The 23,343-nt window shown below is 48.6% G+C and overlaps 1 protein-coding gene across 2 annotated transcripts in view; it reads left to right on the top strand.

Moving 5' to 3' along the window:
• Positions 1 to 23,343, top strand: part of AMOTL1 (angiomotin like 1) — a 61,148-nt gene that overhangs the window by 5,650 nt on the left and 32,155 nt on the right. The window contains exons 2-4 of one of the 2 annotated variants that reach the window (XM_064441348.1): positions 5,829 to 5,975; positions 8,355 to 9,237; positions 21,865 to 22,153. In XM_064441348.1, coding sequence (XP_064297418.1) covers positions 5,829 to 5,975; positions 8,355 to 9,237; positions 21,865 to 22,153 — 1,319 coding nt within the window. Of the gene's footprint in view, positions 1 to 5,828; positions 5,976 to 8,354; positions 9,238 to 21,864; positions 22,154 to 23,343 lie in introns of those variants that run through there. The other variant, XM_064441349.1, reaches the window with a different exon arrangement.

Here is a 23,343-nt window from a genome sequence, read left to right as displayed (position 1 = left end):
GCTCTCCTCTTTCCTGTATCCATCTGATCTCATGCCAGGTTCAGGAGCTGCTTTCAAGGTGCCTTTGTTTTGCTTCGCTCGTAGCTTTTTTGCTCATCCGTTTTGTTTTTTGCTGATGGGAAGCGCTTATGAAAATAAGCGCGTGAGGCTGAAGTTTCATGGAAAGTGTTCATTCTTGTAGGCAGTTAAATTTGGATGTGTTAGCACGATTCCTTGGGAGAGATGGGGTTTGGCTGCCTCCTTCGCCTTTCCTCATTAATCTTGCTAGTGCTTTCTTGGACGATGCACTTTTTGGAGAGTGAAATGACGGTGCCCCAGCTGGGAGACTGCAGGAGCACTTCTCGAGCAAGGGAATAGCACAACATGGATCCTGGAGCTAACACTGGAATGGGGATTTCTTTCCCCAGAGCAGGGTACTGCGAAGGGGAGTCTCAGCTTGGTGAATCCTGCCGGGCACAGGGGTGAGGCTTCTCCCGGCTCAGATGTGGTAGATCCCCAGCTTTCATGTGGGAAACGAGAGGTGCTGGTTGCTCACATCTGGTGTGCGTTACGTGGATTGGATTTCTGTCCTGCAAGATGTTGCTCTGCTCCCGTGAAAATAATATTAGTGATGCTTGTTCTGTCCTCGCAGGGCTCGGGAGCCCTGGCAGCTGATGTGAGGTTCCCAAGCAGAATTACGGGGTGCGGGAGTGAGTCAGCCACCCCAGAAGTGACCTAGAAAACCTGCACATCAACTGGGGAGCTGCTGATGGGAAACAATCACCAATGTGTGTCTGAGCCCCTGCTCCTCTTTGGAGCTGGGGCTGCAAAGGAGTCCCAGTGCTGCTGGAGAAGAGCTGCGGGCGGTACCAACAGCATCCTTTGCAATGCTGTTGGAAGTGGCGTCTGCTTTTTGTAGGTAAACCAAGAAGCGGGAGTTAATTATTTCTGAGCTGAAGGAAACTCAAATCTGCCTCCCAGCCTTGGGAGAGCGGCTCGGCTGTGTGGATGGGGTACAGCAATCCCTCCTTTCAAAAGTGGGCTGATGCTTAGGAGAGAAACTAGGGTTCACAGGCCAGGATGCACGTGGAGGGGGCGTCCAGCCTTGATGGACAGTCCCTGTGACCCATTGGAAGGACTGATGAGTCCACCCTGGGGGATTCATGGCACAGCCTTTGGGCACCTGGCGCGCTTCGACCGTCCTTTCATTGGTTCCCTTAAATAATTATTTTCCTTTCTTGTTGACCTGAGATTTTTACACAGCAACAGGGCAGAGAAAATATTTTAAATGTGGAATAAGGTATTTATATTCCTTTCTGGCTTGGCTGTGAGACACAGGGACAGATGTGGGCTTGGAAATGATGTCATTTTTGTTCCGTCATTTTTGGACCTCTCTTGCAAACCGCCGCAGAGTTTATAGGAAAGTGTAAAGCCACCTTACTTACTTTTTAATTTCAGGTGATTGCTTTGGATGGTATTTGAAACGCCTCGGTCTCTTTCAAACCACTCGGTCAGTAGGGTACATATTGGGAGAGGATTTTTTGGAGGACAACTCTGTGTTTTTGTTTGGCTGGGTGGCTTTTGGGTGGTGGAGGAGGAGTCGTATGTGCCGGCAGCGTGGGCTGCGCCACAGGGAGCCGCAGAGCAGTACCCGGACGGGCAGTGGGGTGTGATGCAGAAACTCATCACTCGGGTGCTGCCTCGAGGTGCTGCCTCTAAAAAGCAGCAAACTGTCATTGCACAAAGGGCATTTTTTGGTGTTTTACTGAAGGTGAGAGTAGTAGTACAGTTTGGCTGTAAGAAAACCATCTTCTCCAACTATTTTTTTTGACGAGGAAATTTGCTTCTTGGGGATAATGTTATTGCTCTAAAACTGTGGCTTTCTGTAATGTCACAGCAGTGAGCTTCCTATGAGGTTTTGCTTTAGATCCTTTTCAAAACCAGACTGAAACCACATGAGAAACAGGAAATATTGAAGTGTTTCTCCTCTGTCTCTGGGTCCTTGCTGACTGTCTGGTGTTAATCTTAGCAAATGATTCATTGAAATAGTTCTGAATCTTCAGATGAATTAAGCTGCTGTGTAGTAACCCTCCAGGATAATGCGTTTACTTCTGTATGGTGTAATGCATGTTTATCTTAAAAAAAAAAAAACAAACCCAAAAAAACAAACCAGAAAACAAAAAACCCAACCCAACCCAAAAAATCTATGGAAAGCAAATGAATTGGTGTCAGGCAATCACTTAGATGTGGCAGAGTCAGTAGAGATGATGAAATGAAGGCCTGGAGCAGCTACCCAATTTAGTAAGGATTGAAGTGGGCCAGGAATGTGGTCATGTCTTACAGAGTTGGCCCTGAGAGACACCAGGTATATGGCAATTGGAAAGGTGATGTCTATGGACCATGCTGTATCCTGGCATGCTGGGGCTGAGGGGGCTGGGCTGGCTTTGGGAGGGGGCACAGCACAGCCAGCAGCTGCCCATGGGCACCTACCGAGGTGATGGGTTGAGCTCTTCGTGGCAGCAGCAGCAACAGTACACGGGGCAGCAACCATGGTTTGTGGCTTGGGATGTTTGGCCTAGATGGTGGTAGAAAGTCCTACCCTCGGGACATGACCTTGGAGGGATGATGGTCTGTCCTAGGTTGCCCTCAACCAGCTGCTTACCCATGGACCCTGGGCACTGCTGCTCTGGTACCAGGAATCAGTTTTAGGGATGGAAGTTGCTTTTTTGGTGAGCATCATAGAAGAATGGGGAGGTCTGGGGAAGGAGCAGGAGCTTCTGAGCATCGGAAGGGAGCCTTGCACTCCTTCAGAGCTGGGTATAGCAAGCCCTTTCCCTCTGGGGAGAGGAGCTGGGATTTGGGAGGCTCCAATAATAGCAAGTGAGGGAAAAAAAAAAAGCTCATGCCTTCCTCCAAATAGCTTGTGAAGCTTCCCTAAGCTTTCAAGTGTTGCGTTATTGCCCATGATCTGGTCTGTGGCCATGTGCCAAGCACTGATCTTTCAGTAACTGTTATCATTTTTACACATAAACTGGCTTTCTGTGGCAGTTACAGCTGATGTTTTATTAAAACCTACCATGAATGAACATAAAACATTGTTACGTCATTTTTAACATCATAAAACATCATTATGTCATTTTATGATGATAAAACATCAACATGGGTACAGCAAAGTGTGGTGGTTTCTGCCCAGGTCAGAGCTACTTGGTTTCAACTCCGACGTAACAGAGATTGGAAACCGAGCACTTTGACAGATGCCGGCATTTACCAGTCCTTGTGATTAAAGTACAATATTGCTTGGCCATGGCCACAACCTCCAAAGACAAGTGGTTAGGTTAGAATATCTGCTCTTATCACAGAAGAAACAAGTCTTTATTCTCCATTTTGCATCTTGGAAAATTTGAAAGCGTGACCCAAGGGTGCCTACAGACTCAAAATGCAGCAGGCGAGTGTACGGTTTTAGTAACAGTTTCATTCTTTTAAGTTCTGTTTGGTGAATGGTGAGGCCAAGCTGGTAGTTGCTGGTTGTTCAGGTTGCCTTTAATGTTTGAAACTGCTTGTCTTCCTTGGGTCTGTGGATTTTCTTTGTTTCACCCCAATCTACTAACTCCTTTGTTTTATACAGAATTCCTGATTCTGAGGCAGGACCATGTGTATGGAGGAGCAGTAGAGGGTGTCTTTAATGTTATTCTGTACCAGAATAGGATAATAATGTTGAAAATTAGGGTTCTTGAGATTTTTCTTGGGTCTGCATCAGCACAAATTCCAGACCAGTCTGCCATGCTCATTTTCACAAGTGTACTCGGCTTAGATGTGCTCAAGTGAGCAATCTTTCCCTCTCTAAATATAGACAACTGCCATACACATTAATGCATAATATGAATGGTAAAGTGATGAATTCATTAACATTTTGCAGAAATGCCTATTTCCTCTCCTCTGGGCACAGAAGAAAATATTATCTTCATGCCTGTGGGGAAGATAGACTGGATCCTGCCCTCCACTACCCTCCTTCTGCTCTGCTCTGTGCAGGGACATGGGGTTAGCGATGACCTGTACATAAGGAGAGCAGCAAAGCAACTTCCCCATGTGATATATGCCAGCGAACACGCAGTTAGCTGAGTGCAAACCAAACAGTAAGGATTAATAAGTCTGGGTCATCCGTGGTCAGTGTTTTTTCCTGCAAAGCAGGGTGCTGTGGGTCCCTATGCTTGTGGGCTTCCTGCCCTGCTGGGATGGACAGATGCCCCGCTGGGACAGATGGATGCCCTGCTGGTTGCTTGCCACTGCGAGCCCTCTACCTTTTGCCCAAGCATGTCCCTTGGCAGTGGCTGGTGCTAGAGGTCGATGGCCATCCCTTAGTCTAAAATGGCTGCAATGGGTGATGTAAATGGAGAGTGAGTCTGCTGTGTCCCTGCTACACCAGGGTGCTTGGGGCCAGGAGATGCTCGCCTCCCAGGTCTGACCCTCAAAGAGCCTTCTCTTTGTAAAAATGAGGTAGTGCTCAGAAAAATCAGTAGGAAGCAGAAAATCATAGAATCATAGAACAGCCCAGTTTGAAAGGGACCTCAAAAGGTCCAACCTTCCATGGGAAGGGGAGCCTAGATGAGGTGATCTAGGGCCCTGTCCAAACACATCTGGAAAACCTCCAGTGATGGGGGCTCAACCATGTCCAGTGAATGATGGTTCTCACTGTAAAAAATGTCTTTCTTATGTCAAGATAAAACTTCTTGTGGTGTGACTTGTACACATTGCCCCTTGTCTTCTCCATGTGGCACCTTGTGAAGAGAGAGTCTCTGTCTTCTTTGTAGCCACCCTTTAACTACTGGAGTTCTGCGATGAGCGCTGCCTCCCCCGCCCCCCCAAGTCTTCCCTTCTCCAGGGAGAAAAGAGCTAACTCCTTTAGCCTTTCCCTCATAGGGCAGCTTCTCCAGCCCTTTGATCATCTTTGTGGCCCTCAGTTGGTCCCTCTCCAGTCTGCCTGTGCCTTTCTTGAATAGTGGGGTCATGCCAATGCCATTCCTGTCTTGAATTGTGGGGTCAAGCCAGTGTCATTCCTGTCTTAACACTGCTGTGATGCATTTTGTATGAGCTTGTTAAAACAAGCACTGCTGGAGAAAGCTGCCCCTTAGAGCAGATTCAGGATGAGCCTTGTTCCTGCTCACTGATTGTGAGAGGGGCTGGGGAACTAGTCCAGCCATCGATGTCTGTGGGATGCTGGAGTTTGGGCTCCTGTGCAGTCGGTCTGCTGGATACATTCCCATGGCTCTCTAGCTGCATCATCTCCTTACCATATTAAGAACATCCGGAAAAAATTATTTTTAAACTCTCTCCCTTGATAGCATTGGCTGTATTTTATGTCTCAGCAATTTTCAGTATTGCTGAACTATTATTCATGAGCAGATTTTGTGGCAAAGCCTTTCCCAGACTTTAATCCTATAGAATGTGTGGCTGGGTCCTCACCTATCCTTTCTTTCTTTTTACCCACTCCTTTTGCTTTGGCTCTGTTGGTTTCATGTCCCAGGGACGTGCCTTGATCTGTGAGCTTGTCACTGTCAGCTCTTACAACCCAGGCATTGCCAGCCTTGTTTTGTATCTGGTCTGCAGACTTCAAAGGCTGGGCTGGGTCGGTGCATGGAACATGACTTGGTGGCTGCCTCTTGTTCCTTAGAGCTGATGTGTTATTTGGGTGGTGAGGACAACAGAGGTGGTTGGTTCAGTGGCCTCAGCAGGGCTTCTCAGGTACCTAACCATGCCCAAGAAAACGTTCTACACTTCTGTCATAAGTCATGGCTTTATATTTTGTCATTCAAGTGATCTATTTACTGACATCCCTTTCTTCTTTCTTACAGGCTCCACATCTGTTTGTTACAAGCCTACTAGCCCAGTCCAGGTACTGGAAGACACTGGTTTTCTTTACCAGGATCACCAGTTGTTTGCCGGCAGGCATGAAGTTTCTCCGCTGACAGCTGAAGCAATCAGTGCCAAAGAAAAAGCTGGTAAGTGGGTGGCCATGCTTCCATATGAACCTACCAAATTTATTTGTAGGGTTTTCCCAAAGCATACATTAAGCAGTTTAGACCATTTACCAATAGTATTTACAGAGTTGAAGGCCAGCTTCTCATCCTCAGTGGAGTCAAAGGGGAGTTCCCTTTGACTTGGGTGTTATAACCCACCATCGTTTGTCACCTGTGCTTGTGGAGGATGGAATGTTTCCGCTTGTCCTTCAGGACATGGCTGCTCTTCACTGCACAGCTGGACTGAGGTCCCTAGCTTTTTGCTGATGGAGCACGACCACAGGCACCCTGTGGAAGTCTCACTGTGGTCAGTCCTTTTGGACTTCAACGATAAGCAACTAAAGTATATCTCCCAAGTATAAGGATGCTAACATGTCTAGCGCAGGGGTGAAAATCCCTGTGGTGTATGATAAAGAGCTGCCTCGACAATGTAGTGTTGGCTTTTTCACTTTCCGCAGGCATATGTGAAGCGTAGTCTTAACAACCCAGGCTATGAGCTCTCTGGTATGTTAGGGAGATTTTACTGCACATCTGCAAAAATGTCCAGTATGGCGAGGCTTCTGTGCGCTGTGATAACACAGATAAAGCAGTAAGAGGTTGCTGTAGCTGCAGTGGCCTATTAAGTAGATGGGTACTTGGCTGTTGTGCAGACAGATAGGTGGAGATGTGTGTGTCTGTGCCTCTTGTTGGCTGAAACACTGGCCTGGGCCGCTGACAGACTCTCTGAAAGCTGGTGGCCAGGCTGCAGACCCAGCAAGTCAGGCTGGTAGGCAGATAACATTGTCTCATGGAAAGCAGGAGAGGTATATCTTGTAGGGCAGGCATGGTTTGTAACAGTCTGCGAACCTTCTCTCCCCCTTGAGCCCCGCAATCAACTTTAAGGCTTTGCTGCAGAAATGTTAGCGGAAATGACCTATTCTCATAGTTAAGAGCCAAAGGCTCTTCTTGCCCTCTGGCATCCGGGTTATATATGTTATCCCACAGCATGGGCAGTAACTGATGAAACCTCAGGGAAATACCAGACCTCAAGAGAAAGTTTGCTTTTTAACTACTTTCAAACGCCAAAAAACAAATATAAGTACTTCTCACAAACTCCTCTGAGAATTGAAAACAGCAGGAGAGAAAGTTGCCAAGAATGACCTCAAAAAACCAAACTCAAAACGGCACCTCCTTGTTGCCTAGGGACATGGAAGGACTCTCAACAGAGCTGCAGGCTTATTCTCGCTTTTGTCCAAACAGGGGTTTTTCAGGAGACCCCTCTGGGCTCAGACACTTTCAGACAGATGTCTCCCAGGAGGGAAGGATCCCAGTCTCCCAGCTGTGGTTATGTGCCAGTAGATGCTTAGCTCCAGGGAAGCTCCACTGTGTGTGTGGTGCAAAAATGGTACCATTGCCTCTGAATTAGTTCAGTAGCTTGTGTTAGGGTTGTGTAGCTGATCTGCCTGTGCTCTTTTTAAAATGCTGGCATTACATCTATGACCATAACGCCTTCCTTGAACTCACCCAACAAAATTACAAAAGTTGGCATCGACTCCCTTAGAAATAGTGTTATTGGCCAGAAGGGAAATTGCAGTTTTAGGGGAAGATGCCAGAGCACAGATTGTTCTTTAATTACACTTTTAGGACTCTCTTATTTCAAGTGTCATTTCACAGTTTTTCTGCGATACATTCTGCATTTTATTTTGTCGTGGCAGGCAGTGCACTTAGGAGGGGATTTGACTCATCTGACTTTGGCCATCAAAAATGGAGCATCTTGTTTAGTATTGCCATGCAAGCTGCTTCTCTAAGCTGTGCTAGGCATCTCCAGGGGAGTGGTCAAATACCGGAACAGGCTTCCTAGAGAGGTGGTTGATGCCCCGACCCTGTCAGTGTTTGAGACATTTGGACAATGCCCTTAAGAGCATGCTTTAACTTTTGGTCAAACCTGAATTGGTCAGACAGTTGGATCAGATGATCCTTGTAGGTCCATTCCAACTGAAATGTTCTGTTCTGTTCATTTTAGAAAAGACAAAACTTCCCTGTGACATTGCCTGTCTCTCTGTTGACTCGGGGGGGTTTAAGAGCTGTGGGTATGGGACACATGGAGTATTATGTAGGGGAGGGCCAGGGAGGGGATGGGAATATATTTTTGGGGTCACTGCAAACGGAATTAAGGACGAACTGGGGTGGAGGGATGAACTGGGAGCAGTGCTTTACTTCCTTTGGTGGCTTCCAGCCATGTCTCCTCTGCTCCCAGGGGTACCCTGGCAGAGAGTGCTGCCATGGGGGTGCATCCTGGGCAAGCGGTCAGAGCTGTGGGGTGTTGGAGGGGAAAAAAGCGGGCAGCAGAGCTAATGGTGGCCTCTGTCTCTCCCTGCCCAGCCGAGGAGGCCCTCTGCACCCTGCGCCCACCCAGCTTCCGCCGGATCCCAGAGGCAGAGATGCGAGGGGCGGAGGAGGTGGCAGCCGGCACCGTCCTGCAGCGCCTGATCCAGGAGCGGCTGAGGTATGGCAACCCCAGCGAGAACATGAACCTGCTGGCCATACAGCACCAGGCGACGGGCAGCGCCGGCCCCTCCAACAGCACTGCCAGCACTCTCTCTTCCGCAGAAAACCTCGCGCCCGAAGAGCCGTCAATGGTCCAGCCGTCAGGGCGGCAGGAACCGCAGGGGCAGGAGCACCAGGGGGACGGTGCTGCAATGGAGAAGCAGCCCCGGGCCCCGCAGCCCCCGCACAGCACAGAGGAGCTCCCCACCTACGAGGAGGCCAAGGCCCAGTCTCAGTTTTTCCGAGGCCAGCCGCCGGCCACTGCCGCCGCGCCGGGTTTTTATGGCGCATCCAGCCAGAAGTCCAGGACGGAGGGGAGGCCGACGGTGAACCGGGCCAACAGCGGGCAGGCGCATAAGGACGAGGCGCTGAAGGAGCTGAAGCAGGGCCACGTCCGCTCGCTGAGTGAGAGGATCATGCAGCTCTCGCTGGAGAGGAATGGGGCCAAGCAGCACCCCCCGGCTCCGGGGGGTGGGAAGGGCTTCAAGGTGGCCCCCCCACCCAGCAAGGCCACGGACCTGCGGGGCCCGCCACCCGAGTACCCCTACAAAGGCAAGGCGGCAGCCCCCGGCAGCAAGGCGCCCGAGCATGGGCTCTTCTATGGCGAGCAGCCGGCGCAGGATGTCCTCAAGGCCGCCTACACGGCCGCCCCGCAGCCCGCCCGGGCGGAGGTGGCCCTCGTCCGCTACCAGCCACCCCCGGAGTATGGCGTCAGCAGGTAATGGCCGCCGAGGGGGGTGGGTCTGCCGGAGGGGCCTGATCCTGCCCTCGATGGAGGAGCGGATATCTGCAGTGCTTGGGCTTTGCATGGACGCAGCCCATGTGTGCTTCAGCCTCAGGCATATGGTGGGCACATTGCAGCCCTGTGGCCAGCCCTGCGCGGGATGGCTGGTGGAGGCACCTGTATCTCCAAGAGAGCTATATAAAGCATATATGCCACTTATGCACTACTTAAATCTTCCCAACAAAGCTCATGTGGGGCTTTCAGGGTACCTGGCCCCTCATGCTGGGCCTCCCCGCAAGAACAGGTTTATTTCAAGCGCGTTAAAAATAATCCAGAGGGTTTACCCACTGCAAGCTGACCCCTGCGAGTGGTGCGGGTCCTGCCCAGTGCCCAAGCAGGTTTGCTGCCTTCAGAGGCAAGTCCATGCATTGAGGGCTCCCTTTTCCTTGCTGTACCTAAACAGAAGTGTTTCTCTGTCTCATCCCTGTTTGCCCAAACAGTATTTTGCTAGATTTGGAAGGCTAGTGCTGTTTGGTGTGATTGTGGGTGGTTTTTGTGTTGCAGGCTGCCTCATTAGGTCTTTTCTGACCCCAAAATCCCCAAAGGTTTTGTCAGTGTTGACTTAAGTTGCATGCACTTACTTTGCCACAGCACAGGCACAGAGAAAAGATTGTGAAGCTGACCAGGCTATTCCTTTCCAAAATTTGTAAGGCATGAAATCATGGGGTAAATGCTCTGCCTTTCTGTGTTTGCAAAAGTGACAAGCTTCATGTCAAGACAGGGAGGAACCCAGAGTGTGGCTTTGATGAATGTTGCAAGGTAGTCATGATAAATGGAGGGCCTGTGCTGGCTTTCCCCCAGCTACCCATGTGTTTTGATTACCAACCTACCATGATATGGAGTTTGTGCCATTTTTTCAGAGTGAGATGATAATTTTAAGAGCTCAGCAAAGATTGCTGTTTATGCTAAGAAACAGCTATATGAACTTGAGGGCAATGGGGTCAAGCTGGGGCCGTGCTCTGCTGCAGCCATTTGCAATGCTAACAAACATCTCTGGCACCAAGCAGATTCATCCCTACAGAAAATGAGTTGGTTTGGGTTTTTTTTTATTATTCTTGGAAAGTGCTGATTCAATACCCACAGAGTCTGTTCTGCTGAGTCTGTGTAAGCGAGTGGACCTGGGTGCTGCATGTGCTGCTGCAGCTAACCGGGAGCGGCACAGGTGTTGAGTGGGAAATCCTTTGGAACCAGTTTCAAAGCCTTGTCCAGGTGCCTGATCAGCAAGGTTAATGCTGAGCTGAGCTGGATCACACCAGCAGTTGTGGGGAGAAACAGCCTGGCTCGTGATGGTGGTTACTGCTCATTCTCAGTAAGACAGTGTGGTTTACCCCCAAAATCACACTGCAGAGGGGTTGCCTGCTACCCCTGCATGCCGTTGTCTTTGCATGATGGTGGAGAAACGTCCTTCCTGGCAGGTTCAGGGACACTGGGGGGATGTGTTGTGGAGCAGAGGACTGGCAGCATGGCAGAGCAGAGCTGCTGCAGTTTGCAGACTTATTAAAAAATCTTGGGTGGTATCTTTCTTGCAGCTCAACAAGGGCCTGAATACCTCTTGGTCTACATATAGTCCTGCTGTGGCTACTCCAGCATGTGTTTCCAGGGGTAGGTTAGGAGGTTGGCATAGCCAGGGAGTGTTTCACCAAAGCTAGGTTTGGTCTAAGGCATATGGTCTCTTGTGCTTTCTTTAAGGCAGTTCTGGGTCCTGGTGTGCAGATGGGAATTTTCAGGTGGTTCTTAGCTGCTTTCACGCGGTGCCTGGATTTTTAGGGGATGTTTCCTGCCTATGTGTTCCTGCCGGCTACATTTTAGGTGGTAATTAGTACTAGCAGGACAGTTGCTCACTTGCAGACTGTATCTTGTGCCATGGCTTTGCACAGCACCAGCAGCTGGTGGGACATTTGGCTGCACAGATGTCAGCAGGCAGTGGTCTTCATCCTCATCTCAGTTTTTTTTCTGTGATGTTTTTCAATACAGGATTGTCAACCCTTCACTTTGCTTGGGCACACTGAAATATTCACTGTTGGCATTACACAGACTTGTTCTTAATTGGTATGAATTCACAGAATCACAGAATGGTAGGGGTTGGGAGGAACCTCTGGAGATCACCTTGCCCAACCCCCCTGCTTGAGCAGGCACACCCAGAGCAGGGGGCACAGGAACGCATCCAGGTGGGGTTTGAATGTCTCCAGGGAAGGAGACCCACAGCCTCCCTGGGCAGCCTGTGCCCCTGCTCTGGCACCCGCACAGGAAAGGAGTTTTTTCTCATATTGAGGTGGAACATCCTGTGTTCCGACTTGTGCCCGTTGCCCCTTGTCCTGTCATTGGGCACTGTTGAAGAGCCTAGTCCCATCATCCCACACCCACCCTTTAGATACTTACAGGTATTGATGAAATCCCCCCTCAGTCTTCTCTTCTCCAGGCTGAACAAACCCAGGTCTCTCAGCCTTTCCTCCTAAGGGAGATGCTGCAGCCCCCTCATTATCTTGATAGCTCTCTGCTGGACTTGCTCAAGCAGTTCCACATCCTTCTTAAACTGGGGAGCCCAAAACTGGACACAATTCATTTGGTTTCTTCTCCTGTGCCATATTGCAGATTATAACTGGCCCCGTGGGCTGCAGGATCCCCTTATGGTCATGTTACCTGGGAAGATTTGGGTGACAAAACCTTTAGGAAGCGGCAGTAATACCAGTGTGGTCATCACTTGCTGTTTTTCTGTCTGCAGCAGGGCATCCCTGTGTTCATCTCAGGCTGTGTCACAGGATGGGCTTGCCCAGGTCTGAAATGAACATGGTTAAAATGCAGTTTCACAAAATGGCCTCTGCCCCAAATATTCCTCTCTGTGGAAAGGGTTAAGGCAGGCTACCTGTCTGGGGATGTCAGCCCCATCTCTGCCTGAGGATCTGTCTGGGCAGCAGCCCCTGAGTGCTGCTGGAGGGGAGCCGGGGGTTGTGTTACACTGCAGGTTGCTCCCAAGCTCAAATATTCCTGTGCCTCTGCTCTTGCTCACTCCTTTCTTCCCCCCTTACCTGGGCTCTGGGGAGGCTCACAGACAGCCATCTGGCTGGGATGGGGGACCTTGATAAGAGAGGTCGAGGTAGGGGACGACCCGGTTTCATCAGGTTAATGGAAGAGTAGGGTTTGGAGAGGCTGGTTTTTCTGTTAGAGAAGCAAGGGAGGTGAGAAATTCCAGCTTTCGTCTTGTTAGGAGGGCCTGGGAAAGAAGCTAGTGGAAACAGAGCTTTGCCCATGGACAGAAGGGAATCTCATATATCCCAGCTTCTCCTTCCCTCTGTCCTGGCTGTATCTGTTCTCCAGCCCATTCATCCTGGCATCCCTTGGACAGGGACTGTGCAAAAGGCTTCTTCCTTCCAGAGAAGAGAGAAGCACAGAGCTGCACTGGTGCAGAAGCAGCGCCCACAGATACCAGAGATGGGAAAGACCTGTAGGGTCACCGATCCCCCATTCCCTCCAGTCCTTCTATGATGAGGGAAATGTGGCTGGAAACCCACAAATGCTGGCAGGGAGCTGTTGAAGGAGATGGGATAACTGCAGCTGCTGCTTAACTTGCTCTTTTGGTTTGGCTTTTTCTTTTTTCACATGGCTGGTTTTAAAGGGAACGTTGCTTTTATAATTACTGTGGTGAAATCTCGCAACTTTACTGTAAATCTCAAGGTATTTGGCATTGTCCTGAAAACCTCCTAGAGTCATATAATGCTGCGGTAATCTCAGCCTTTATATAAATTAGACTTAGTGGCCTCTGCTTTATGGACATCACAGTTGCAGAGCTGAGCTGGAACCCTGAAGCTTAAAAAGCCAAAACTCAGAAGGCAAATAAGAAGGAACCAATATTTGTTGCTGTTTTAAAATATCAGTATTTTTAAGCCAGTTGCATGATGCTTTGGGCCCTTACTCGTGACTTCTGAATGCTTTAAGTTGGCAAAATGTAATAACCTTTAGAAAACCTTTCCTTTCCTAGATGTGCAGCTATGTCTGCATGGTGTCTTTGCTAACTTTTCTTAGGTGCATGTTGAGAGAGTTGCAGCTTGTCAGGTAGAAGGGCTTGGAAATAATCTAATTTAGTCTTTTGTACAACGCTGTGAATTAATTCCAGTTTGTGAAACATTCAGTCCTGGTGATTATAACACTCTCTGTCTGGAGAATCCATCACAGGTTTTACAGACTTGTTCCACTAGCTAATTGGCGCAGATCTGCGTTTTAGTTTTAGCCTGTGTTTTCTAGTTACTAGTTGAGATTTTGCAGTATCTTTGTCAGATATAGTGAGGAGCACTGTGCTGTCAGTCCTTTAATGCATTTAACAGATGGAGCCTGGAGCCCTGTAATTATTTGTTGTTGTCAAAAATCCTTTTTTCACTGTGGAAAGCCAACCTGGACACAGTTACAGTACCAGCTGAATCAGAGGCTAATCAGATATAATATCACCTCTGCAATGCGACTCGATGTTCCTCATCTATGTAGCTCATTAACACTTGCCGTTTCAGTCATTGGCAACCCTGGAGCTCCCCATCCAGCTTGTTATCTGGTCAGGCATGTGAGGGTAGTCACAGCCTGGGATAGGATTTCCCACCCTTTTGCTGTTGCATGCTGTATTTATTCCTAGGTGGATGAACTGGGACGTTGCTGAAGTCCATATTGTTTCTCCATGCCCTGCTTAAGCAGTGATCCAGATCACTCAATGCAACGAATCCTCTTCATTGCTCCCAGTGGCCCTTGTCAGATCCTGGTGTCTTTTAGCCAGAATGACTTCTTTCTCTGCACCGTTAATAAAAAGCATGTATAATGGAAACGAAGTCTTGAACTAGAAACACCGCTGCTTGTTGAGGGGGCTTCATTTGTGGCTACATGCAGAAGTCAATCATGCAGGCACCTTTTAATTCTGATATAATCCATGCATTTTAAAAGATGGCATGCAACTGAAGAATAAATCTGGGCTCTTTTTAAGATATCCCAGGTTTTTCTGTGCCTAATAAAATTCCACCCTGCCTAGACGTAGAGGCCTGCATTTAACTGTTGAAATAGTCTGTGGCTTCTCTGGTTGGTTGTGCGTTAACTCACCCCACCACTTTACCGCTGTTTTCAGACAACCTGTTGATATTTATTCATTCAGCCACATGTCTGTGGCTGCTGAGGGGACTACAAGAAGCTCCTTTTCTTCCCTGAGACACCCCAGGCAGATAGGCATGCTGGCAATGTGGCCAAGCCGAGGGATGTCACACCCAAGCTGACTTCTGCTAGGCGTTTCTCTGCGAGGGTAGCCCAAGCGCAAGCGTGGGTTGGAGGCTGCACTTCCAGCTGATGTGGATGCTGGCAGCCCTGCAGAAGAGCTTTGTACGCTCTCCTCCTGGTCTAATTTGCCTTTCAGTAAAATAAATGGAAGAGAAATGAAGCCGTTCCCACAGCTTGGGTGATGCCCATGTCATTTCTCCTTACCCTTCTGTGTTGTTATCCCCATTGGTTCTTCCAGGAGTGCAGAGGTTGAGGAAGGCACCATTTCCTTTGCTGAAAATCAGCTGGGCTTTAGAAGGAGTATTTATTCTGAGTGTGAATCCCTGTGAAGAAATATGATATCCTGTACCTCTCTTAACTATGGAGAATATGTTTAATGCAGCATGTGTCTTTTCAGATGATAATTTTGCCCTGCAAATCTTGATGTAGTCACCCCTGAAGAAGCTGGGCCGAGTCTTTCCAGCACTAACAAACATCACTAACAAAATAATGAATTCTGGAGTTGTCAGTCCAAGTCTGCAAAATGGTTTTTGAAATAAACCTTTGTCTTTATAAGGTGTTGCAACTGCTGCTGATTCCATAAGCCAGAGGATACCGTGAGGGCTACATCATGGCTATGGGAAGTCATCTCCCATTTCTGGCTGTATTAGCATTTAATGACAGGTCTATAGCTGTTTCCTTGTACCATGACCACCAGACTGGACTTACTGACTTTCCCAGGATCCTGTCTTTTTCCCACACAGTGACAACACTGATTCATCTATGTTGTTCACAACTACAAAGAACAGCATTTTAAGTCTGCTTCATGACCGCAGAAATCATAGCGGAGGTTGGGTAGACAGCTGGGTCTGAGGGTTAGTATCCAGACTCAAGATGCCTGGTCAGTGGGCACACTTTTTATTCTCATTGTAAGATAAAAGCCTAAGGCAGTTTCAAAGATCTGCGCCCCAGAAATGCCACTTTCATTTTGCTGACTCAGCTGAAGCATCCACAGTAGATGTGTGAAGTTGGGAGATGAAGTCCCTTGGGAGAGTCTTTGAGAGATGAAGTAGGCCAGTCTGCCCTAGAGGCAAAGGAAGGCAGACCATTCAGAGAAAGATGAGCTAAATAGGTTAGAGGGTGTCATTTTAATTATGAATGTAAATGCTATGGTATTCTGGAAACAAAGTCCTCCTTCCACTGGCCACTCTTCATCCCTACATGGAGGAGAGCCGCACTGTACCTCTAGCAGGGCAGTGGTGAACTTTTCTTTCCAGAACATTTAAAGGCATTTTCATTTCATTACTTCCTTATTTTTTGCTTATTACTTAATTACTACTTCCCTGCTTTATTGAGCAATAGCTCTTCTGTATTTATGATTTTCTGTTGGTCAACAGCAAGTCGACTTCATCGTGAATTGTCCTTTCAGGGTTTCTTATTCCTACATACAGCTAAAAGTTCCCCCCAAAACTCCTCTGTGTTTGTCATTCTTGTTCCCGGGAGATCCAGTACAAGAGGTGTATTAAGACCACGCTGAAATCTGGGGGCTTGGGTGGCTTTGCTGAACTCTGAGGAGTTTCTCATGAAAGTGAGGTCCATGGTCAAGTATTTTGCTGCAGACACTGTATTTTGCAAGCTATGCATAGCAAGCTATTACATGTGTCACAAGCTATGCATCACTTAAAGGAGAGAGCACACTGTGGCAAGCCTAGCATGGTAGCCCTTGAAAGGCTCGCTGCCTGCATGGTGCTCCGTATTCTAAAAGCTGGTTTCCTTAGTTCTTTTCTTTTTCTCTTCTTTGCGTTGTGGAAGTATATAGGAGCCTACTTCTATAATAATGTCAACAAAAAAATATGTTTTCAATAGAAATGTAGCTGCAGTGTTGCAGAGATATCCAAAACTGATATTGTTCCACAGTTTCATGCTTTTAATAAGGATGATTTTCGATAAAAACCTGTTTGGCTGGAAGATTTTGTCTTGCTGTAATGCAGAGTAAGATCAACATTTAAAATACAGTAGGAAAGTTTTGAGAATGTCATTCTTTATGAAGTCCAAAGGAGTTCAGGATAATCCTGATTGCTTCGTTTCTTTGGAGCTTTATGTGAGTGGTTGGATGTGAACTAATCTGATAATATAGCTCTCCTATTTCTACAAATGTTGATTTGTTAGTATGAATCGCTGTGTTGATTTTATTGCATATACACTTGGAGATTTTGCAGTAGGCTTAGTCAGAATTAAATTGGGACAGTTTAAGCAAGTAAAAGCAAGAAACATGTTCATTTTGTTGAACAGATGTGCTTCAAGAGATGTAATATTGGTTTTGCTTGTTGAGTTTCCAAGCTGGAAAACACTTTGGAGAATCTCTCCTGTGGCCCTGGCTATTGAGACTCTGGTGCCAGGCTGCTGCTATTAGTCCAACAAGTTGTTTGTAGTTCAAGATCCTGGGGAGCTCTCCTCCCTCTCTAGTGAAAAGCTAGACAGACCAAAGTACATGTGAAAAGGTTAAATTGATGGGAGGTTGAGATTTCCCAAAAGCACAGTGTCAGGAGCTCATGCAAGTGTTTAAAGGGTGTATCTATGACCAAAGAATGTACTGCTTCATTATGAAGAAGAAAAATTGCTGTATCTCCACTGGGTTGGATTCAGAGATCAATTTAATTTTATTGCTCTAAGCTATTCCCATAAAGAAGTGAGAAAATCTGTACCTGTAGCAAATGTGTGTTTTTGTAGTGGTATAACTGTGTCCAGACAGCTGGGCTTTTACTTGCATAAAGTGAACTGTTACCTTTTATTTGGTAATAAATAGGTAATAAAATAGGTAAATAAATAAATAAATAAATAAATAAATAGGTAATAAAAAACTCACACTTAGCTCAATTAATTGCTGTGGTAAAAACGCACAAGTGCGGACTGGGTGTCAGCAGCGCTGAGGAGGCGCTGCATGCTTGGATACATTTACAAATGCTTGTGGTGCATCTTTTGCACCGTGGGTGACATCTGTTGCTCCACTGCTCGTGATGTTCTTTATTGTTCATATTTTTGAGCAAAAAATATACTAGTCCCACGATGAGCATGGGGTCCCTTGTTGGGATTTATACACTTGGGCACCAAAAGAAAGGGGCACTGTGGGGATGGTGTGAGAACTGTGCCCATGCGGGGCTGTTCTTGTGATTTGCCAAGCAACTTGGCACAGGGCTTGCTGGGCTCTCTGGCTCGCACGGCCTTGGATCACCAGGTACTGTGAGGAGATGTGGTTTTGGTCTCATGAAGTAAAATGAGCCCCCGAGGTCAGTGTGACCCCACAGGGCATCCTGCTGTGAGGTCCCAGCAGCAGGCAGAAGTGGTGAGGCTGGAGGAGCAGTAAACTCCAAAGGCAGGTGAGCAGGGAACAGCATCTCAACCCAGTACTGGTGTCCAGGAGCTCTGGGGCGGCTACCTTGGGCCCACTGGTTTAAGGGGATTTCAGCGGAAGTCATGACTGCTTCTTTTGGCAGCCCTGGGCTTTGCTGAGCACCATCTGAAGGCAATAGTGCAGATACACCAGCCAGAAAGTCAGCTTGGGTGTGGGCGTGCATGCTCCTTTCCTTTCTGTGACAAATGCAAGAAAGCAAGGCAGCCTAACATCCTGAATTAAAATTAAACACTCCCTGTTGGAATGCCCCCTGTCCTGCTAAGGCAATTTCGAGCACCACAGCAAATCACAGCAGTCAGCAGAGTCCTGAGCTGTGGTAGCATCCTCTCCTCTGGTGGAGTGGGATGGTTTTTGGCTCCAGCTGGTGTGGCATTCGGTGAGGGCTGTGTTTGCGTAGCTGCTGCAGTTTCCTTTTTCCTGTTTCTCTGTGCTGTCGCATTTCTGCTGTGGTATGCTCTGTGCGGGCACAGGGATGGGGGCGTGGGCCAGCATGAAAAGAACCTTCACCAGCCATGACAGATAAAACTTTGCAATGTTCCTCCTGGGAGCTGTGTCAAAACATATGGAAAACAAGTGATTAGAGACAACCAACGTGGCTTCACCAAGGGCAAATCAAGCTTGACTAATCTAGTGGCCTTTTACGCTGGCGTGACTGCATCAGTGGAGAAGGGAAGAGCTACAGATGTCATCTGGCTAGACTTCTGTAAGGCCTTTGATATGGTCCCCCACAACATCCTTGCCTCTAAATTGGAAAAATATGGGTTTGATGTATGACTATTAGATGGATAAGGACTTGGCTGCACAGCTGCGTCCAAGCAGTTACAGTCAATGGCTCAATGTCCAAGTGGAAACCAGTAATGAGTGGTGTCTCTTAAGGGTTGTTACTGGGACCATTTAATGTCATCATCACTGACATAGGCAGTGGGGTTGAGTGCACCACCAGCAAGTTTGCAGATGACACCAAGCTGAGTGGTGCCTGGGGGAAGGGATGCCATCCAGAGGGACATTGACAGGCTAGAGAGGTGGGCCTCATGAAGTTCAATTAGGCCAAGTACAAAGTCCTACACAAGGGTTGGGGCAATCCCCAATATCAGTACAGGCTGGGGGATGAATGGATTGAGAACAGATGTGTGGAGAAGGACTTGGAGGTGGACAAGAAACTGGACATGTGCCAGCAATGTGCTTGCAGCCCAGAAGGCCAACCATATCCTGGGCTGCATCAAAAGAACCACGGCCAGCAGGTTGAGGGAGGTGATTCTGTCCCTCTGCTCTGCTCTGGTGATACCCCATCCGCAGTCCTGCATCCAGCTCTGGGGTCTCCAGCACAAAAGGACATGGACCTGCTACAGCAGGTCCAGAGGAGGGCCATGAAAATGGTCAGAGGGAGCGCCTTTCCTATGAAGAAGGGCTGAGAGGGTTGGGGTTGTTCAAGTTGGGGAAGAGAAGGCTCTGGGGAGACCTTATTGTGTCCTTTCAGTACTCCAAGGGGGCTTATAAGAAAGACAGAGAGAGACTTTTTACCAGGGCCTGTAGTGACAGTAGAAGCAGCAACAGTTTTAAACTGAAAGACAGTAGATTTAGATTGGACTTAAGGAAGAATTTTTTTTTATGATGATGGTGAGACACTTGTGCAGGTTGCCCAGGGAAGTTGTGGATGCCTCATCACTGGAAGTGTTCAAGATCAGGTAGGACAGAGCTTTGAGCTACCAGATCTAGTGAAAGACGTCCTTCCTCATGGTAGGGGAGTTGACCTAGATGATCTTTAAATGTCCCTTCCAACCCAAAACGGTCTGTGATTTTATGAATTACTGTGTTTTGTTGGCCATATGTAAAGTGTTGTACAGCATCTCCCTGCTCTCCTGTCCTGTGGAAAGTTTTATCCACTTTCAGTAGACATTTAGCTGCTTAGTCATTAGGCTGCACCTCTACTAGAGAAGTAACATGCCTGGATCTGAAAGCAAAACCCCCCTGGCCCTGGGAGCTACCCAGGGGGAATGGCCTCCCTGCTGTGCTCCAGAGCTGCCTCCAAGGACGTTTAGCAGGGAAGAAGGGTATGTCTACACTCTGCAGGTAAAAGCCATTTTGAGGGCAGGGTGAGCTCAGCACAGGCTTTCCCAGTGCTGGCTGCATGAAGCTTGGCCGGGATATTCCTCCCAAGGACACTGAGCCTGGACCAGGGTCTGTGCTCCTGGGCAGGTTAGCAGTATTCAGGTCTTTGCTCCATTTCAATACCTTTCCATGCCACGGTGGATGCATCGGACAAAGCATGGGAGTGTGGGGCTGTGTGTACGCTGCATCTAGGGAGCAGCTGCAGAGCCCTGTTTGCTTTCCCTCTGGTTTGACAGGGAAGATATGGCTGAATTGCTGGCTTTCCTCGTCATCGTGTGGCTTGGTGAGGACAGGCTTGTTAGAGCAGTGCTGTTCACTTTTAGGGCAGGGCTTTAAAATTACCTTCACTTTTTGCCTTGCTCTGCTGCAGTTGAAGGCAGTGACGGGTTATTGTCAGCAGAATTAGGCCAACGCTGAGGGCTTTTGAAAACGCTGCTTTGAGAAGCTGTGTAGGTGCTGAAGATGGGTAATCTTATTTATTATGTATTTATATAGCACAAAATCATCTCTAACATTCATGGATCTTTGAAGCCAAATGGGGTAAATACATCTATTCGTTAGGTCTCCTGCCTTGTGTGGGGTACGGAAATAAAGGCAATGATAGCTACAGTAAGCCTAATAGCTTGTGGTTAAGCTAAAATACAACTTTCAGAAGGTGCTTGATTGCATACTTCAGGTGGAGTCCAGCAGCCGGCTTACTTTCCAGCCAAACTGGGTTCTGACACCTATGTGTTGCATGGTCTGGGTTGAGTCTCTTAGACAAGCACAGTGTAGAAATTTCACAGCTTTGGCATCTGGGCTGAGGAGTGGCTCACCCTGTGCACAGCAAGGCTCTTTGTGGCTGCTCACCCTGGCCAAGGCTCCAAGGCTGCCCATGCAGTGGATGGAGGGATGGAGATGGGTCCAGTGCAGACAAGCTTTGAGCTGCTCCCTGCCTGACTTTTCCCCCCTTTGAAACAGGGGCAGTCTCCCTTCTTGAGCTTGCAAGGCTGAAATGCAGGACAGAATTGAGGGACTCCAGGTCCCATCTGGCCACCAGCCACAGGGTTACCCTCACTGCTAAGATGTCCTCCTGGGTTATCCTCCAGCCATTGCAAATTGTGACTCAGGTGAATTAAAGAGCTGCCCGCGATCTGAAAGGCTAGCCCACAACCAGGTCTGCTGCCAGCTTGCTTCTCATCCTTCTCGACACGAGCCTGGTGTGTGATGGATGCCAGTAGTCGGGGAGTGACACAATGAGGTCTCGCACTGGAAGATGGCTTTCATGGCTTGCCGTGATTGACCGGGGCTGTGCCTCCAGCAGCTCCACAGCAGCCCTTCCCTTTGCCGCTTGCTAAAGCTGCTTGGGGACGCTGCTTCGCTCACATCACTTCCTTTCGCCTCCCAGTTCGGCCGATCAGCCGGTCTCGCTCCAGGCAGGGAGCGGTGCTCGAAGGGTGAGTAATGCATCCCTTGTGTTTCCTTCGAGCCCACTGGCTCACGCTTCTCAGCAGTGGGGTTTGTGGCAAGGGGGGGCAGGGAGAGGCTGGCTGGCTGCTGAAATATTAGCTGCGCACCTAGGCAAAAATGCTGTTTTCAAGTCAATGCTTCCTTTATCCGTTCATGCCAGATGTATACATCACTGTCAAGAGCAGGCGAGGAGACAATTTACCCAGTCCCTGCTGCGATTGTTGGTATTTAGGAGTGACTAAGGACCGGAATCACAACTGTACAGTTATAACCCTATTAATAAACCATGCAGTTATTAGGCAAAAGCTCCTGTGCGCATTTTGAGGGCGCTCGGCTCTAACGCCTCCCCCGCGTGTGCTTCCCTGCAGCCGACAATGCCAGCCGCCCTTCCCGCCGCCGCCGGCCCAGCAGCACAGCCCCATGTCCTCACAGGCCACTGCCACTGCTGGCTCTCTGCTCCCAGGAGCCTTGCCCCCGCTGCCAGCCCCCGCCACTGCCCAGACACCGACACCGACACCGCCGGGCCAGCAACTGACGCCTGACGCCTTCGCCATCGTGGAGCGGGCACAGCAGATGGTGGAGATGCTCTCCGAGGAGAACCACGTGCTGCGGCAGGAGCTGGAGGGGTACTACGAGAAGGCGGACAAGCTGCAGAAGGTATGTGGAGGGGTGGATGGGGCTTGGGCAGGGCAACCATGTTGGTGATTCTGCATTTGGGTCCCTTAAGCTGTTCTTCATAGTCATGTCACTGCGATGGGGACGCACCAGTGGCCATCTCTAACCATTACCTCTCCATTGTGGTCTCCCAGAAGTGTAATCCTGTGCCTGTGGGCTCCCCTGCCTTTAGGGCAAAATGGGACAGCCCATCACATGTCTCTCAGCTGGGGACTTTCCCCTTCCATCCTTCCATGCTGGCCTCAGCGGAGCTTTCCCTGGAAGTCTCTCATGGGCAGAGTCTGCTCCTGGTGCAGCTGGATCCTGCACACTCTGCGCAGGCTGGAGGGCTGCAGGTGAGAAGCGTTTGAAGAGCATGGCCATATCTGTCCTGAGCGGTTTTGTCCACCACAATACGCTCGCATGGCACTCCATGCTCTTTGGAAGCATTAACAGCTGTTGGTGGGGTTGCCCATTATTTGGAAATTCATTAACTTCGTTGTCTCAGAAGTTTTCAGTGACTGCTCGATGGGTTTCTAGGAACTGATGTTAGATACCCACCTTTGAACATACTGGCTTAAAAAGCACTGCCCCCTTGTTTGAAAGAGCTATCTGGTAAAGGTTTTGCTCAAAAACCCTTTTGTGAAGAGATCCTGCACCCCTTTTTTCTGTATGCAAGCTGGCATTTTTGGTGGAGAAGGGCACTGTCCTATGTACTGCCTGGGGTGACAAGATGGAGAGTCAAATCAAACAAAGCAGAAATTGCTTAAAAATGAGCGCTCACTGAAGGCGATGCAGAGATGCTCCCCAGATCTGCTGGCTTTAGGTCCCAGACCAAATGAGTGATTTAGGATTTTACACTGATACTTAATTTATGTATTCCCACTGCTTATGCACAAATGGGCTTATACTGCAGGTTTTTTCTTTCTGAATTTAGGAGTCTAAATAGGAGCTTATTTTTTTGTGTGCTGTGTGGCATCAGGGTACTCTTGGAGATACCCGTCACAGGGCAAGAGGCAGCTCCTAGAGTCCATGTCCCAGCCTCGGCTTTGGGAAAAATCTGTGACGATCTGTTCAAACAGGTTAGAAAAAAACCTGTTGTTTTGTAGCTGCTGTTGTCTTTCAGCCTCCTCCTTTGCAAACAGATGAGTTGAGTTTATTCACAAAATTTCCTAAACTTAGTTGAGAAGTTT

This window comes from Phalacrocorax carbo, chromosome 1 (genome assembly GCF_963921805.1).
Source record: "Phalacrocorax carbo chromosome 1, bPhaCar2.1, whole genome shotgun sequence".
In the NCBI taxonomy this organism is placed as follows: Eukaryota; Metazoa; Chordata; class Aves; order Suliformes; family Phalacrocoracidae; genus Phalacrocorax; species Phalacrocorax carbo.
This window is presented reverse-complemented; position numbering and strand designations above follow the sequence as displayed.